The sequence below is a fragment of the Topomyia yanbarensis genome, chromosome 3 (genome assembly GCF_030247195.1).
Source record: "Topomyia yanbarensis strain Yona2022 chromosome 3, ASM3024719v1, whole genome shotgun sequence".
NCBI lineage: Eukaryota > Metazoa > Arthropoda > Insecta > Diptera > Culicidae > Topomyia > Topomyia yanbarensis.
Genome location: NC_080672.1, coordinates 278,932,251 through 278,948,039, shown reverse-complemented (window position 1 = coordinate 278,948,039; position 15,789 = coordinate 278,932,251). Strand labels below are relative to the sequence as shown.

Sequence of the window (15,789 nt, the reverse complement as noted above, 5' to 3'; positions counted from 1 at the left end):
AGGCTTTTTTAGAGCTTTTCAACCTCCCCCTCCCCCCAGATAAGAGTTCGTAAGATTTTGGTGAACTCCCCCTCCCCCTACATAAGGTCTTAAGATAGCGAAAACGATATGTATAGAATTATTACAAGAAAGCTCATGACAAAATTTAACTGTAATCATCTGCAGAATTTTAATTGCATGCCAATATCGCCCAGTAGAAAGAATAACTGTTGTCAGACATTCAGTAACTCCAATTTGGTCTACATGATTTGCTTTGCTATATTCCACTTCCTTTGAATCTATTTACTTGTGATGTAGAATTTAAAAGAGTTTATAACCTCTTCTGGCATGAATTTATTCTGAGTTCCAGCTGTGACGCTTATCGTACGCATAGCTCCGAGGTAACCATCTTCGAATTTTCTCGAATTAAAATACAGTTCATACTCTGGAAATATTCGACATTCAAGATCTTTGACAATCGCATGTTAGAATATTTTCCTTGCGGGTTTGAATCGATCGTTTGAAAAGAACAAAGTCGGTCTAACAACACGAAGGGTATCAACACTTCTTAACTTGTAAGGCATATTGTGACTCCAGTTCCCGAACAGAACAATGTACAACCAAGAGCCAAAAAATTAGTCATATTGTTTGATATACAAGGATTATATGGTACAAATGAAAATAGTTCCCTTTTCTTATAAAAAAGAATATTTTCCTTATGAATTTAATTTTTTAAACTTGTTTTATGATATTACGTAAGAAAGGACAAACCCTCCCTCCCCCTCAGAATTTGTAAGATATTTTGAAACTCCACCTCCCCCCCCCCCCCATGCCCTTACGTTATTAGTGTATGGCCCCATTCAGCGTTTCTAGGAGCTGCTGGTCGATTTAAATAATCATAAAAAACAAGTCCTGAATAATGATCTATCTTTTAGGTGCCAGTCCTGTACTCCTTTCCTGAACTAGCCTCATACCCAAAGTCAAAAGACTCGACAACTAGCATGTCTCCCATCTACTTGTAAGTAGAAGCATACGTCTTCCAACCAGTCATGAAGACTTCCGAACCAATGACCATGCCAGTCGAATGCCACAGGCTCAGCGCCATCCCGTACAGTTTCTGAACTGTTTGAGCTGCAATTAAATGTGTTTTAGTCCTGCGTACAAATTTCAATGCTCAAGGAGCTCTACTGGCGCGAATACCAACTGTCGTAAGCGAAAAAAACATATATCACTTTATACATATTCCCTAATCTTATAATCAAGAAAGGCTGTCTTCTGATTCTAATGCGGAAACGCTAATGATGTGACCATCAAGAATACAACAGACAACCCTAATTGACCCCCTTCGATACCAGTTTGGTCTTACCAAGCCGTAACTCGGATGGTGTCGTGAAAACTGCCAAATAGGGTTTAAGAGCAGCTTGAAGAAACATCTGATGTTGCTCCAAATGTATGTGATATCTAAGGGTGACTTGAATAGTTCCATCGAGCCTAGCTTGCATACCTTACATAACTAGTCTCACTGTTCTCCATACATTCACTGTTAAATATTGTAATACGACAAAAATCTTACTTTCAAGGATCATATTGAAAGAATTCAATCAAAATGCAACAAATATATTAAATGTTTATATTCTCTAATAAACAAAAATTCTAGGCTCTGCCTATTCATCCAATTATGTCAAAAATCAAGACTGATGATTTTCGATTCAAATGAAACCTTTTACGTTTCACCTGTATGGAAGACTAGGTATTTTTCACTGACAATCAGACCATTTTGACTAAAGAGCATTTCTTAAAAGCGCGTATGAGTTTTTACATGCACTGCATTAAAAAAAATAAAATATACTGCCATTTATACAGCAAAAATATCCAAGAATTAGTAGTAGGGAATTGATCCTTGTTTGCGAAACAAGTATACACTGAAGAAAACGTTGTGACATTTTCCAAAAACGTTGCATCATTTTTCAAAAAAATTTAATTAGATTAAAAAAACAATATTTTTTTTATTTGGTGGCTGATATAAAACGTACACATGTAATGTAAACTAAAAGTATAATCAAACAAAATTAAGAAGAAAAAAAATTCTGCTCTCGAAAGATTGAAATCTTCAATGTTTCTAGAGTGGCAAATTCGGTTAATCAAAATTTAAGATATATTTTAAAACCTTTCTTTGACAAAAAACTCAAAAATGCTTTTTTTAACTATTTTATCGTGATATATCTAAGGAAAATATTTTTTCTACCTTAATAACAATTAGCACATAACAAGTGCAATCAAAATAAAAAGAACGACCCAAAGAGTGCCATTAAACCAGAAATGTTACTAGAGTCGTGTAATGCTGGATACTTCCAACTAGATATAATGAATTGACAACCACACATAATGAATTTCTTCGAAATGCATTAGTGTTACTTAGATTTAGAGAATTACTTCAACGAATTGTTGATTAGTGAAAAATTCACTAAAAGGGACCATCCTACCCTAAAATATATCACTCAACTTCAACAAATAGTAACTACAATACACATACATAATTAGTCACAGGGGTACGAAATTCACGACCGGAAAGTGCAAAAATCTACAGCAACACATGTAGGGTTGAACATGAAAATAAACACCATATGAATATCTCTGTATACCAACCGCTACTCGCCGAAATTTAAGAGATATGTGCAAAGAGTAAATAGATACAATTGAAAGAAGAAAAAAACTAAAGTGAGGTCACAAAAGCCATTTACGGGAGAAGGTGAGCAACATGTAAAAGCACAAGAAAACGAATATTTAAAAAGCTATAGCGTTCTGAAATATAAATTTCTAAAGATAAGTATCTGACAAATTTCCAACCTATAATGACTCTTCCAGCTGCAACACAGGGATCACACGAAGAAACAACATTTAGATAATTGCGGTCGGATTCGTAGCACATGTAGGTAGCAAAATTTGTTCATATTTTTGTCGATGGAAGAAAAGAAGAGCACGCGTGGTAGATGATCGGTAAATTAATAGTAGACAGTTGTTTGTGATGTGTAGCACGAATAGTAGCGGCAGCAGGGTTGATGTTTGGTGTATGAAATCGTCGAAGACGTTGGGACCCCACGTAGCCACATATTGTTGTGTTGCCAATCGTCGATTGCGGTGTCATTAATTTTTGGGAGTGTGTGATTCACAACACAAGATATTTGTTGGTAGTTCACATAGTTTCAGTTCGCGCAAGTCACATTATTCAGTACGCATTTGTTATTGATAATAGAGAATAACATTAATAATTCAAGTAAAACATCAACATTTCATTGAATCGATCAGATTGATGGATGGGACGATGAAAGCACATGAAACGTAAAAATATAGATTAATTTAATTAATTATGTCTAAATAAATGCATTAATAGATGGGCGAAGTGTCATTTGATTAAAAAATTAAAAAAAAACAATCGTTACTATAATGGTAATCTGAAAAATAATTAAAGACAAAAATATCGGGAAGCAATTGAGAAAATGCCCCGAAAATACCTGTGGTAAGCGAGGGAGTCCACTCCTGTTCGCCAGTGACGCCCCACAACAGTGTGAGACTTTTTGACGGTGTAACTGTTACGGTAGGTCCAGCAGCCGAGTGCAGAACTCCGGATTTTTTACGATTGCCTAAAAAAGATGAGAAAAAATATAGATCGTACATAATTCACTTGGACTTATTATCGGCTGATAAAATGTAATTTTAAAACAGTAATCAAATCATTCTAAAAATGCTAGCACATTTAAACTGCTAAAAAGTTATTGAATGATTTCTGTAATGTTTATGTTTGTCTGAAAATGATTTCAACGTATCTATATTGATTAGAAAGGTAAAGTTTCACACGTTTGTGAATAAGATTTTGTTCTATTTGTACTCTAAACCTAAGTCGTTGTGGAAGTATGTGGATGAGCAGCGAAAAGAATCCGGGCTACCATCTTGTATGTCATTAAATGGAGTTTTAGACATCGACACTAAGGAAATCTATCAGCTGTTTTCCGACAAATTTTCAAGTGTTTCCGACGGGCGTCTTACACAACAACAAGTGCCGCTGTCGCGATCCTCACTCCTTCTTTAGGACACTCCATCAACCCAATTTGCGTCGATAATGCTGCTATTCTTGTAGCTAACTCCAAACTGAAGGTATTTAGTTCTGCGGGTCCAGATGGTGTACCCTCGATTTTTGTTAAAAAGTACATCAGCGCGCTTCTTGAAGCCCTTTTTACGAGTCTTCGAGTATCTCTCGCTACTGGAATACTTCCTACTTGTTGGAAACCGGCCCACATTTTTTCGGTTTACAGAAACGGAAACAAATTGAACATCGATAATTATCGAGGAATTTCTTTTTTAAGTGCGGTAGCCAAACTATTCGAGCTGGTTGTTTTAGACCCTATTTTCTTTCACTGTAAGCACTACATCGCATACGATCAACACGGTTTTATGCCTAAACGATCGCAACGACAAACCTGCTCTCATTCACCACGTATGTATTCGATGGATTCACTGCTGGACTGCAAACCGATGCTGTTCACATGGATATATCCGCGACCTTCGACAAAATCAACTATGATATCGCAATATCGAAGCTAGATGAACTCGGTTGTCACGCACGGTTAACTTCTTCGCTGGCTTCGTTCCTAGCTCGATGAAAGGCAATTCCAAATCAGCATCAGCAGGACTATCTATCTGCACCATTTCTCGCTACATCTGGCATCCCGCAAGGAAGTCACCTCAGAGCAGTAATATTTCGTTTCTATCTTAATGACGACAACATCAAACTACAAGGACTAGGGATGGACGAATAAATCACGAATCGAGCAAAAGAATCGACTCTTCAAAAAGAATTAATGAAACGCGATTCACTAAAAAGTGACTAATTATTATGAGCCCAATGAGATCTAACAAGCACCGAATGAGTCGATTTGACAGTTTGCCATGATAATAAATGTTTAGAGCAAATGAAACAAAATGAATGATAACCACTGAACACTGTTTGTCTTCACGGAATGAACAAAACTCCGACATAATGGTCAAATGTTTGCTTCAATCAACCGAAGGTGAAGCAAAGCCCTCTCATAGTTTCCAAATTGGCACAGCTACTGCTTGATCATTTGAAAAGATTTTGACAACATCGCGTCTACATAGGAAGTCTCGCCAAATCCAACAGTTGCAGCTAAATATGAGATTGTCAAATAATAGCAGAACCTCTTCTCACACTCAGATGTCATTCAACTATTCGATGGAACGAAAGAAAATTAGTTTACCCTACTCTTTTCGAAATTATGCTTAAAGGCTTATTTGAGAAACATAAAATGAATTGATCAATTATTGAAAATAGACCTATGATAGAAAATTACTTCAAATATGTATAACACGAAACCGTTTCTTAAAGGCCTGGATTTTTTTTGTTTTATCTCAATCATTTTTCAAAGTAATAAAACGAGTCACTGAATCGATCAAAATCTAATACGGTGCAAACTAAATCGGTTTGCCCATCTCTAACAAGGACCCCGCCTCTACTTCGCCGACGATATGATTTTTCGACAGATACGGGAATCAGCCGATAACGATTTTCTTCAAAATGGACTGGACAGCTTCTGTATGTGGTGCGAAGGCAGCTAGAGTTCATCTTCCGCTTACCAATAATCTTCAAGAACGTATGCTGTCTTAAGTCGCTTTATTGCGCGTTGGTCCGCTCAATTTTAGAATATTGTTCTGCTGATTGGAATCCGTACTACCAGAACAGATTGACAGAGGCTGTTCAACGCCGGTTAATCCACTTTGCCCTTCGACATCTCCCATGGCGAAACAGATTCCAACAGCCGAGCCACGAAAGCCATTGCCAGTTAATACACCTCGATACACTCAGCATCTGAAGAGACTGCTCTTGAGCCTCATTCATCTCGGAATTACTCTCTACCAGAATGGATTGCTCTACAACCTTAGAACGCCTGAATCTTCAAGACCGCATTGAAACACTATGTACTAACTCTTTTCTGCGACTACCTTTTAGGAGAACCAACTACGGTCGATACAGCACTGTTACCGGACATCAGCGGGTTTTCAATAGAGTTTTCACAGTATTCGACATCTACCGGATTAGAAATACGATTAAAATAAGTTTTTGTCTATTCATAAATATAATTAGGCTAAGAACCACAACTGGGGCCAAGGGGTCTGTTGGTGTTGAAACAACAAATAAACAAACCCAAATCGCATCCTGACTCAAAAGGCGTCCAAGCCACATAAAATTGACCACAAAAAAAAACAAAAACGAAATTACTTCGGATCCCGACGCCTCACGCATGCTAGACATCCGACATCAAAAATATGAATTCAACCCCGAAATTCCAAATGTCAACATCTCAAATAATAATTCGAAGCACATTCTTCTTTTGAGCCTAACAAGAACTATTTTGGAGGGATCTGAAAAAAACAATATAAAAGCGTGGTCCGATTCAACCCATGGTTGGGGTAATTCGGGCCTTAATAGTCTTACTCTAAAAAACATGCGCGCTAAAACTTTCCTGCCTCATAAATCCTTATTACAGATATCCAAATTGGACAAGACCCTTTTAGTACATAATGGCATTATAAATTACCTTTATTTTCGATAATCCACTTTAAATCCTCATCATTCAGTCGACTGTCCGACGAAGTGATACTACTTTGCCGGCCATGCCGACCCCAGGTACAAGTTGATGTATGTGCATACTCGCTGCTTGTGTCTAAATCGAAGGCAGCATAGTTCACAGCCTTGATGGTAGTAGGGACGGCTTGATAGTGGTGCTGCTGGATCAGTACACCTTGTGGACCCTATAAAGTGATTCAATTATATCCACTATGCTCCACACTAATGGCGATATACAAACCTTTGGGAAAATATGCGTCCATCGCCGTCTATTGGAAGTCAACTTAATCGTAACATGCGATGGATCGAAAGGGTTAATCAAGGCTCGCCCAGTTCGAACTACCGGTCCACTCGATGATCCGAAGCTACGATTGACACACTTCTCGTTGGTCTGCTCCGTTGTGCTGAGTGAGCTATTGTGAGAAGTCACACTTAAATTTAGCATGTTATTAATGTTGTGATGTATATCCGGATCAGACATTTTTCTCCGCAAATCAGATGGCGATGATATGCTATCCCATTCACGATTGTTACCATACATTCCGAATCCATCCAAACTAGGAACTGAAGTTTTTTTTGTTCGAGCCACGCGTTGCAGCGAACAAGTACCATGTACCGTAGGCATTTGAAATATTTGATCGTCAAACGCATCATAATCGAAAAGACAGTTGTGGATGTATTCGTTCTTATTTTCCTTTTTAGGAAGTTTTAGTCTGAATGCATCTGAAGATTCCTGAGATGCTGTCTCTAACGCTATCAGTGGTGGTTTTATCCTTGGAATGAACGTGGAGTACGCTACTTTTTTATTGGTTGAATAAAAACTTAGGTTGATCCAATGCGGCATCGAGTAATCATCGATTGATGTGAGGGAGTCTTTGTTGTGAAATTTCAATAATGGCACAGCATGCAATGGCTGTTCACCGACGCAAACTAAGTCACTTCCAACACCATTATCAATTATTCGTTGTTTTGTGATATTCGTCAATTCGCGGTCTACTTCGAAAACACCCACGCCAGGAGTAATCACAACAGAAAGTTGACCGGTACGATCAAAACTTCTATCCAAATAGTGTTTTTCAAATACATTGAGCGAGATATTGAGCACTTCAAGAAAATTTCCCTGCGCAGCAGTGGAATTCGTTGCTTGCGGAACCTTCACATCTAAATTCGGTCGTACATGATACTTAAGCACAACATCACGATATCCAGTAAACAACCTTCTGAGCTGCACTAACGTAGAACTCCAATCATCGCAACGCTCATTCTGAATCGCTACACGATAAAAATCTTCGTAGAATCGACCTTTGTAATCTATTTGAAGACACTCCCGCATATGTAGCGGAAACTCATCAAGACATTTTGCAGCATAAAACGTTCTCGAGAACATCACAATAGTCACCTCGTGATTGCTACCCAACTTTTTCCACTTTGTGTATAAATCTGCAAGAAACCCATTCACAGCTTTTTCGAAATACAAATCTCCATGTATGTCGAAATCCCACATTTCGGACGACATCTGAATGAACAGGTACACCATAGAGGTATTACTTCTAAAAACTACCTTGGTGTCCTCCGTGATCACCCCACAGGCAACCCGATCTCCCTGCGACCACATTTCGTAAACCTGACATCGAATACAACCTTCGCAGTATTCGATTTTTTTGTTTAGATAAACGCAGGTATTTGTGAGATACGTTTTCAGTCGCCACATCTCTGATCTACCCATATACTGATCCTTGAATGTTATTTCCACGGAATCCAATGCAACGTCGCAAGGGTCCATCTTTTGCATGAAAACATCTTTATATGACTTTAGATTGAAGGATACGGCAATGTTCGCCTCCACGCTAATGGTTTCCCGGCTCATCACATCGTCGGTTAGACACGTCACCTGCAGCAGTAAACGAACGTTGTCATCTTCCGGATGATAGATTTCTACAATATCGCCCAACTTTAGATCCGGATGATCTTTTGAGTTAAGCAGTAAATCTTCGGCTATAAAACAGAAAAATAATGAATGTGTTCCATATTGATGGTTAACTATTTAGTCGAACTTACAATTAAAACTCCTCTGATGCGTAATGATTTTGAACAGCTTTTTCATTTTACTCGTACTCTCTCCTTAATCGTTGAAGTAGTAAAATTCAAGTGATTAATAAACCTCAAAAATGGCTCAAGCTAACAAATGTTGATATGAGAGCTATTTCTAGAATTTATTATCACCATTGCATTATCGTTGCTTATTGTTTACACAGAACGTTAGCATTGGCAGATTGAACTGAACACACAGATTTGATTCCTGAACTTGCAATTTTTTTGCATATATGCTCATAACACATCAGAACTCCATTTCACAATATCATGTTTCATTTGATAAAACACTTACTTAGCAACTACTTAAAATATTTCCTACTAGTGAAAAAAATTATAAACTGCTGCTGCTGAAGATTTTGCGAAAAAGACAAATCAGATGTTTTTGACATGTTTATAATAGCAGGGTTGTCACACGGTTATTTGAATTTTGTGAGCACACTCAACAAACCTTACTCAGCCTTTGAGTGACGCGAAGTTGGAATTACTCATTTTGAGTAGGTAATACCCGGTCAAAAAAAACGGACGAACATGGTCAGGCTAAAGGCCCTAGTATAATGGTACGCAAAGAGTGTGCAGAAAGTGAAGCCGAAAAAAGTCTATCTATCGAGCAAAATTAGAATCCAACTTTGCTGCAGAGGTATCAGAGATGTATTCCAATTGTGCTCGATTGGTAGGCTTTTTTTTGACTTCACTCTTTGCGCAACTGTTCTCTATAAACTGTGGGTCAGGCCATTTAAACAGTTTGACGTTTAACTCAACTCGCCTGTGCTAATTGCCCCTAGGAACAAATGCAATTTGCGAATGCGATTTAAAGGCGATTTCAACACTTAGAAAAAATTTTCTGGCGGCTGGAAAGGACTTGGTTGTTTTTGCGTTTTTCAAACATGGCGGTTCATGTTTGGTTTAAGCTTAAAATAGTTTTTTTAAACAATTGGCGTGTTCTCGCTTGTATTTTGTTTGTCTATCGCACTTCGTTTAGCCAACGAATGTGGGAAATTGTGGAATCGTGTGTAAATATAGTGGAACAAGATCTCTGACCTAAACTCTTAATAAAAGTCAGATTGTGGTAAGTTTTGGTATGCAATGCCAATTTCACCATTGATTCTTCCTATAGTTTGGTGGTGATTATTTAGTGTAGTGATAATTTTATGTGAGTAGATAATGAATCCGAAAATAAGTATTATTTGTAATTTTCATATTGGGCAATTAAGGGCGATTAAATCGCGCGTTCCCTGGGCGCTATAGGGGCGATTTAAGGGCGGGTAAAGCGGCTAAAAAATGACGGCGGCAAATCGCCCAAATGTTGCATTTGAAATAGCCCCCAAATTGCCAGCAAATTGCTGGCAAATTGAGGGGCAATTAGCGCATCCGAGTTGGCAAATAGCCCCCCGTTAGCCAGCAACTTGCCCTTTTTGACTGGGTAAGTTTAGGCGATCCGGGATAGAAAGTTACAGTTACGCACAGAAAAAACTTACAGTGAATTTAACGAAAGTTTGTTTTAAAAGCAACAAGCTTTTCGTTTGGTCTATGGCTTATGCAGATTTCTTGTTGAATCAACAATTATAACAAAACAAATTATTATTGCTAACATTCCAACTAAAAAAAGTTAATTCAACACAGTTTTCGTGTTTAGATCAAGCTAAATTTGTTTGTTTTGATAAAACTAATTACTTAGATTAAAACCCGTTTTAATCCACCTAGAGGTGCAATTGTGCCTTTCTCATTTCTCCAAACTATGATTTAATAGCTGGTTCGTACAATATAACATTATAAAAATGTCTTTCATTCTTATTACACTTGGTAAGTATATATAAGAGCACGTATTTGCATTCATCGCGGTATCGGTTTGAATCGGAGTTTTCTATGTGATCGCACTCCACAACCCGTAACTCCGGAGCCGGAAGTCGGATGGAGATGGAATTTAATATCAGTTTCCGGGGACGCAACACCTTTCATTTGAGACTAAGTTGATCAAATCGGTCTAGCCATTTTCGAGAAACCAATATAACCGTTATTCTGAATTTGGATGCTTCCGTATCCGTCGATGGTGGCCAGTGTGGACAAAGAGACTTTGAATGACTGTTGGGGACCTAAATCTACAAATTCAACAGTTGTATTTACATTTTGGAAAAAAAATTCACCTTTTTACATTCATCGCAAAATTCGTTAGAATCGGGATTTGCTGCGTGATCGTACGTATCACCCTGTAATTCAGGAACCAGAACTCGGATCCACACAAAATTCAACAGCAGCTGATGGACCTTTCATTTAAAATCAAGTTTGTCAAAATCGGATCAGAAAATTCCGAGAAACCGATGTGGACAAATCAACAAATTTTGTTTTGTAACCATACTCTTCAACTCGTAATCCGGAACAAGATGTCGGTTGAAAATGAAATTCAATAGCAACCTATGGGAATATTATACCTTTCATATGAATCTTAGTTTGTAAAAATCGGTTCAGCCATCTCCAAGTAACCGATGTGGACATTTTGTTAACAAATCCGCACATACACACACATACATACATACATACATACATACATACATACATACATACATACATACATACATACATACATACATACATACATACATACATACATACACACATACATACACACATATATTTTGCGATCTCGGCGAACTGAGTTGTATGTTATATGAGACTCGGCCCTGCGGGCCTCGGTTAGGAAGTCGGTTATTGGAGCAATTGCATAACCTTTCTATATGAGAAAGGCAAAAGAATAATATTTAATTAGCTTAATAAGCATGAGTTCAATGTTATCTTCATGTGATTATAATTTGGAAAGGTTGGTGGAATGGGTTTGAACGTGTAGGGAATGGGGGGTTAGTAGATTGGGAATGAAGGATGCGTCAGAAATCCTTCATCTTATTTCGGTATACGAGGTGGATGAAGGAAATGTGGGCGTGAGGGTGGTCCAAGAGGAGGGGAGTGATGAAGGAGGGAGGTGTAAGGGCAAGGCGCGGGGGGGAGGGGCGGCGACGCAATACTCAACTGCATATTTTGCCTTCCATTTGAGACTTGGTTTGAGAAAATCGGTTCAGTCATCCCCGATGAACCGATGTGACTTTAATTGTGGAATATGCCCGGAATTCCGAACTTCCGGAATCGTCGATCGTGGACAATATATTCAAAAAATGTTTGATTGGCAATCAGTGATCTAGATCTGCGATTAGAAGTAATTTGGTGACCATTTCAACAGTTTTTAGCCTCTGAGGTATTACGATTGTACCGATTTATATGGGAAATTCCAGTGTATCCTTACTAACACCCCTGTAACTCCGGAAGCAAGAGTCAGAACCGAATGAAATTCAGCAGCAGTCAATGGCATTACTGTATCTTTCATTTGAAATCAAGTTTGTAAAAATCGGTAGAGAATTCGTTGTGGAATGGGTGTGATATTAGCTTAGGAACTTGGCGGGTTCCCCGAGGGCGTCATGAACCGTCATAGGTAGCCAATGTGGTCAAAGCTACTTTGATTGATCATTAGTGATCCAGACCCGCAAACTAGAGTAATGTTACATCAATTTTAATATGTTTTACATCATTTGAACAACATGGTGGTACCAGTTTATATGGGAATTTGCTGTGTGACCGCACTCTTCAACCCGTAACTCCGGAACTGGAAGTCGGATCAACTAAAAATTCAATAGCAGCTTATGGGAGCGTTATACCTTTCAGATGAAACTAAGTTTGCGAAAATCGGTTCAGCCATCTCTGAGAAAATTGTGAGTTTAAATGACACACACACACATACACACACACATACACACACATACATACACACACACAGACATTTGCCGATCTCGACGAACTGAATCGAATGGTGTATGACACTCGGCCCTCCGGGCTTCGGTTAAAAAGTCGATTTTTACAGTGATTGCATAGCCTTTCTTTATATGAGAAAGGCAAAAACAAAACAGGTTACATCAATAATAAGGCAAATATTTGAAAGCACAGATTTGATTATTGAAATGGCTCGTCAGAACTATTCGAAACAATAAATAATATATTAGTTGAACTGAATACTATATTATATTAATATATTAGTTGAAATGAATATTCTGAAAGGTATTTTATTTGATTTCTTTGTTATTTTGCAATGACTTTATTTAAATGCACGAAATTGTAGAATCTAAAACCCGTACCTAAAAATCAAAAGAAATGAACAAAAGGAAATGCTGTTTTATCCAATCCTAGTTAAAAAAGAATGTCCTGCATATTTTGGCATTTTAACCAATGTTGCTTCAGAATCTTCATCGCGACGAAGCACGGTGAATATGAATCAACTGCATTCGTCCCACATCGTTCTTCGCTGTTATATTCAACTTGCTGTTGATATTCAACCACGAATGAAGCCGACTGCCAATCCGTGTTCATCCGAATGCCTTATCCATACACTCTTGCCTTGCTGCTCATCGAGCGACCGAATGAACTGCACGAGGAAGCTATGAAGCGAATGACGAATAAAATGTGCAGTAAACCATTCCACAGTGGCACGACTTAGAACAAAAGGTGGACTAAAGTCCAAACTTTTCCGTATCGGTTCATATAGGACGTTTTTATGTAATTTTGGTACGCTGAATTCGTTTTCGATATTAAAACATTTCAAAAATGAACCTTTACTATTCATTAGGGTGTCTCAAAAATATTTTTTTTTCCTGAATCGTTCTTAAAATTTGTGTATATTAATTTTCGTGTGCTAAATTGTTTTTGATATTAACATTTGCAAAAAAAATCATTATACATTAGGGTGGCTCAAAAATAATTATTTTGTTGTGAAAGTTCAAAATTTTTTAGAGACATTTTTGTGCGTTGAATTCCTATGTTGGTTATAGAAAATAGAAATTACCTTCACCAATTATTAGAGTGGCTCAAAAGTAAATATTTTGTCTTCTATAAAGATTTCTTTCAATTGTAATTTTGGAATTTATTTTTCGTATTGAAACGAATTGATTGACATCTCATTTTGCGCTTTAGAAATGACTATATTATTTTTAAGGATCAAATAAGATGTGATCGACTAATTTTGGAACGTTTAATTCATTAGTGGGTTACTTGGTATGAAAACTACATTTTTTTCATTTTCAAAACAAACATTTTGAGCGTCTTAGTGGAATATTGATTTACATTCACTAATCAACAAGATGGTTAACGATTTTGTTTTCGCTGGTGTGTTTTAAGTTGCTTAGATTGCTTATTTCATACCTTAAATTAAAGTAAATCCAAAATCCTTTTTTCGCGTATATGGCTCATTTGAAAATGGTCTTATTTTATTTGGATAATATCGCATACCCTTAAGCTATATCAGTGCTATGCAAACTCGGAAAAAATAGTCTAACCAAATAACTAGAATTCAACTATGTTCACTCAATTTGACAGTTATTGCGTAAGTTAGCAAAAATAGTTCATGAAACATTTTATGACACATTTCAGATGGTTGAAAATATTTACTGAATTTTAAACATTCTTAATTCCTTTCCCACTTAAAAACCATACTTCCCACTCGGCTCCTTACTCTTGATCACTAGTAAAACCCTTGTAGATCATGCTCTAAATGCTATTTGAAAGTTGTGCATAAATTAGTGTCATTATTCTAGTCATAAAATGAATATTAAAATTAAATATCAGTAATAACCATGCGTCTCCATTCACAGTTTTTTCAAATTTTGACTACTTATCGCAAGTTTTCGCAAAACTAGCATAGGCTCATTTTAAAGAGAAAATGAAAAGCTTTCGAATCAGCATAGTGTGATCGCGGGCATTCACGGGCGTCGTTGTTGTTTTCGCTTTAGAAGTTCGAATTCAATAAAAATTCATGACGAACAGTTATCTTAACACTAACCAAACCAACTAGTGACTTATTTTTGGCGATTTTACGATGTAATTTTATCACACGGATAATTTTGGTGAAGTAAGGCAATTCATAAAATCAACCATTTCTTTGAAAAACGAGAATAACCGTATGTAGTTCCTATGGTCAAATAATGCTAAAAATACTTGCGTTATGCCTTTCAAAAAGCTGTCAAAAATTCATTTTGCATTCAAATCACCTAAAATCTCGCGAAAATGTCTCTGATGGCTCAGCTGATACGAAAAAAATACTAGCGAGAATATCGCATAACCTTCATATATGGACTTAAGTCCGGGCTCGTCCCACTGTGGACTGGTTCAAATGGCACGTTCTCCGTGTTGATCGGAGATTTGTGCCTTGCCGTGAATTATCATTTCATCATTTCCTGAGCTTATCCATAACTTTTTTGAAAGAGATCGGAAATTTTCAAATTTGGAGGAATTCAAGCGCATGATGTAATGTTTCAAAGAAATAGTTTCTTGCATACTTAAATACCGTAAACCGGGGTGACTTTGATCATCGGGGTGACTTTGATCACTCGACACTTTTTTTCGTAGATCGCTTATTAAACCAGAATAGTCTACCGAATCATTTTAATTTGAAATAATTTTTACTCTAAACTTATAAAATATTGATTTGTTATACATTTTGAGTACATTGTTCGGTTTTTGTGTACAAAAACTACAAAAAAAACGAAATTTGACTTTACCTGATTTTTACGAAGCTTCGTAAAGTGTCTTTTTTTTTAAAACAAATAAATATGATATGTTTAATTTAGTTTTAAGAGTTTGTTTATTTTTAATACATTTTTTGTGAAACTAGTTGGCAATTATTTCAAATTATTTTACGTTAAAATTCGCAACATTTTTTTATTGTTCAATATTCCAACGTGTTAAAATGGATGACACTTTTAGTACAATGTTGAAAAAAATTATACGAATTTTGGTTACTCGAATTTTACAGTACATTGAAATACTTTGTATAATACTAATTAACATCTATTTAACAATGAGTATCCTTCCAGAATTAGTTTAAACAATCACTGGAATGAAAAACATTGACATCAATAACTTAATGTGGGTGAACATGCAGGTTATCAAAGTCACCCCGGAACACGAAAACGGACTTCAACTTGAAATCATTTTTGAAAAAATAGCTGTGAACGGACAATTTTAGATAAAACCATCCAATCTTGTTT

General features: G+C 36.8%; 1 protein-coding gene across 4 annotated transcripts in view; it reads right to left on the bottom strand.

Moving 5' to 3' along the window:
* LOC131693915 (GATOR complex protein Iml1) overlaps nucleotides 1-9,066 on the bottom strand; it is a 39,268-nt gene extending 30,202 nt beyond the window's left edge. The window contains exons 1-6 of one of the 4 annotated variants that reach the window (XM_058982183.1): nucleotides 8,843-9,066; nucleotides 8,678-8,740; nucleotides 6,861-8,614; nucleotides 6,591-6,804; nucleotides 3,492-3,620; nucleotides 2,827-2,844 (exon numbers count right to left, since the gene is read on the bottom strand). In XM_058982183.1, coding sequence (XP_058838166.1) covers nucleotides 2,827-2,844; nucleotides 3,492-3,620; nucleotides 6,591-6,804; nucleotides 6,861-8,614; nucleotides 8,678-8,723 — 2,161 coding nt within the window. In that variant the 5' untranslated portion in view covers nucleotides 8,724-8,740; nucleotides 8,843-9,066. Of the gene's footprint in view, nucleotides 1-2,826; nucleotides 2,845-3,491; nucleotides 3,621-6,590; nucleotides 6,805-6,860; nucleotides 8,615-8,677 lie in introns of all 4 variants that reach the window. The other 3 variants (XM_058982182.1, XM_058982185.1, XM_058982184.1) reach the window with 3 other exon arrangements.
* Nucleotides 9,067-15,789: the final 6,723 nt, after the last annotated feature.